Source organism: Vicia villosa, unplaced genomic scaffold (assembly GCF_029867415.1).
Source record: "Vicia villosa cultivar HV-30 ecotype Madison, WI unplaced genomic scaffold, Vvil1.0 ctg.000081F_1_1, whole genome shotgun sequence".
Classification (NCBI taxonomy): domain Eukaryota; kingdom Viridiplantae; phylum Streptophyta; class Magnoliopsida; order Fabales; family Fabaceae; genus Vicia; species Vicia villosa.
The window spans coordinates 224040-227049 of record NW_026705004.1 but is presented as its reverse complement, the minus strand read 5'-3'; the positions used below and the strand labels follow the sequence as shown (position 1 = coordinate 227049).

Sequence of the window (3010 nt, the reverse complement as noted above, 5' to 3'; positions counted from 1 at the left end):
TTTAATATTTTTAGTATTAGAAATATTAATAAGTTAATATTTAGCGTTTTGGAAATATTCCGAGTAATTAAGATTAGACCGAAAATTGAGAGTTAAGAGCTAGAAAGGGGTGTGCGTAAATTAAATTAATTGGGATGAGTGAGCTGTGTGTGTGTGAGAATTGATTAGTCCCAAGTTGAAATAGTGATGCAGTAAACAACTTAGGTTAGAAACTCAGAAAACATATTTTGAGAATCAACTGAGAATAAGCATTATTATAGCGGAAGAAGCGAGTCTTGGAGAAAATAGCAGATAAAGAGGATATTTTTGTGTTAAACTTATTCATAATCTTTTCTCTTCTTTATCAGGTAAACAATATAAAAAGGATATTTTTTTAGATTATCATACCAATGCTATTGTTTCAGATTCTTTTATGTTCTTTTCAACACAGATGCATATACTGTCTCATATACAAAATATGGATTAAAAAGTGATAATTCTTATAAATTCAGGCCGGTGAAGATAACCCACTTGAATTTCCTTTTGAACTCGATGGATTATTAAAAAAAGAGTTGACAATCTGGGTTGTCTTTCAACTAAAGGAGGAGTGGAAGAAGATTGTGGTCAAAGGAAGTGGTGATTATTGCTTGGTGGAAAAGTTGAAAACTCTCAAAAACCGGATAGCTTGGTGGAACAAGAATTTCTATGGGTGGATAGATCTCCAAATCAACAAAGATGGGAAAGAGTTGCACTCTTTAGATAACGTGTTTGTTCATTTTGCAGGTAACGTCCCGGAAGATGTAGTTGTGAAAAGAATAAAAGTGGTGGAGGAATTTTGGGATAACATTAACAAGAGAGAAGGGATCCTTAGGTTAAAGTCGAGACAACTTTGGCTTTCCGAAGGTGATGCCAACACTCGTTATTTCCACAATTCTCTAAAAGAAAGAAGAAGAAGAAATGCTATTTGCTCCATTGACACATTGGCGGGAAGATTGGAAGGAGTTGAAGAAATTAAAGAGTTCACTTTCAAGCATTATGAAAATTTCTTTAAAGAAGAATGTATTTTAAGGCCGGACTTAGAGGGATCAATTTTAACACTTTATCTTCGGAAGACTCATCGGACTTAGAGAATCCTTTCGAGGAAGATGAAGTGAAGGAAGCTATTTGGTCGTGTGATGGTAGCAAGAGTCCGGGGCCGGATGGTTTCTCTTTGGAGTTTTACAAAAGGTATTGGTCTCTCATTAAAGAAGACGTCATGAAGTGTTGCAATGACTTCTATCATAAAGGTACTCTTGTTAAATCCATTACTTCCTCTTTCCTTGCTCTTATTCCTTAAAAGAAGAATCCGCATGACTTGTTTGAATATCGGCCCATTTGTTTAGTGGGGAGTATTTATAAGATCATTGCAAAGATGTTAGCGGATAGGATGAGAGGTGTATTGGATAAGTTGGTCTCTTCCAATCAAACCACTTTTGTTCCCGGAAGAAGCATGATGGATGGGTTTCTAATGGTTAACGAAATTCTTGATTGGGCAAAAAGGAAGAAGAAGGGGTGCTTATTACTTTAAGTGGATTTCGAACAGGCTTATGACTCAATTTCTTGGAATTATCTAAGGTGGATTTTGGTGAAAATGGGATTTGGTAAAAGATGGATGAAATGGATGGAGTCTAGCATTTTTACCAATTACATGTCCGTGTTGGTGAATGGAAGTGCAACAAAAGATTTCAAGGTTTAAAGAGGATTACGTCAAGGTGATCCCATGTCACCTTTCTTGTCTGTTCTTGCTATGGAAGTTTTAACCGCTCTAACTAAGAATTCGGTGGAGGTGGGAGACTTTAAACCTATCAAGTATGGAGTAAACGACTTTGTGGATATTCTCCAATTTGCAGACGATACCATCATTCTAGGAGAACCTACTTGTGATAATCTTTGGAGTTTAAAAGTGTTGTTGAGAGGTTTTGAATTGGTTTCCGGATTGAAGATCAACTTCCATAAAAGTAACTTCTATGGAACTCACATCGGAGATTGGTTTATCAAATCGGCGACAATTTTCCTTGCTTGCAAAAAAGGTTGCTTCCCGTTTAAATTCCTTGGTATTTGGGTGGGTGAAGGTGCGTATAAGGAAAAAGTGTGGCAAGAGGTGATTGACAACATAAAATCAAGACTCACTAAGTGGAAGGGAAGAAACATATCCATTGGCGGGAGGGTGACTCTTATTGGATCCGTTCTTAATGCTATCCCTATTTTTACTCTTTCTTTTTATAAAGCTCCGAGTAAAATTATTCAAGCGATAAGAAGTCTTCTTAGCAATTTTTTATGGTGTGGGAATGTGAAATCAAGATGCATCCATTGGGTTAAGTGGGAGAATGTTTGCAAGCCCAAAGGAAAAGGAGGGTTAGGTATTAGAGATGTGGGAGAAATGAACAAATCTCTTCTTCTTAAATGGAAGTGGAGAATTTTAAAGGAGGATAAGGCAATATGGAGTAGATTTTTACTTTTGAGATATCATATCCCGAAAATAAAAGTGTTAGCTTCTAGCAAGGATCTTTTAAATCGGGATGATTCTCGATGGTGGAGAGACATTGTTCTTGATGATTTCAAAGAGGATGATTTGGGTGAAGGGTTCACCGATTGGGTTAAATGTGAGTTCAAGAAAGGTAATAATATTCTTTTTTGGCATAGTTGTTGGTTGGATGATCAACCGCTCTGTGTTTCTTTTCCGCATTTGTTTGATCGTACAACCAACAAATTATGCATGGTGAGTGATCTCCTTAATTTTAACCATGGTGACATTACGTGGAACTTGGAATCCATCTTTGGTGTGGATGTTTTGAATTCTTCGGTTCCGACCGCTCCTTCCACCATCTTATCCGCAACGGGCACGGTTATTGGCGAAGATTTTAGGGACTTGAAATCGATTCTTCAAGGGATTGTGCAGGACATATTGGCAACGGACGATTTCCATTGGAACCTAACCTCAAATGGAGATTTCACGGTGTCTAGTGTTTCGCACTTGGTGTCTAATGCATAG

At 37.2% G+C, this 3010-nt stretch overlaps 1 protein-coding gene across 1 annotated transcript; it reads left to right on the top strand.

Annotated features, from left to right (window-relative positions):
• Window positions 1–1738: 1738 nt before the first annotated feature.
• On the top strand, window positions 1739–3010 carry LOC131623817 (uncharacterized). The gene is made up of 2 exons (XM_058894826.1): window positions 1739–1934; window positions 2049–3010. Exons 1-2 carry the CDS (start codon window positions 1739–1741, stop codon window positions 3008–3010), a joined length of 1158 nt encoding a protein of 385 aa, XP_058750809.1.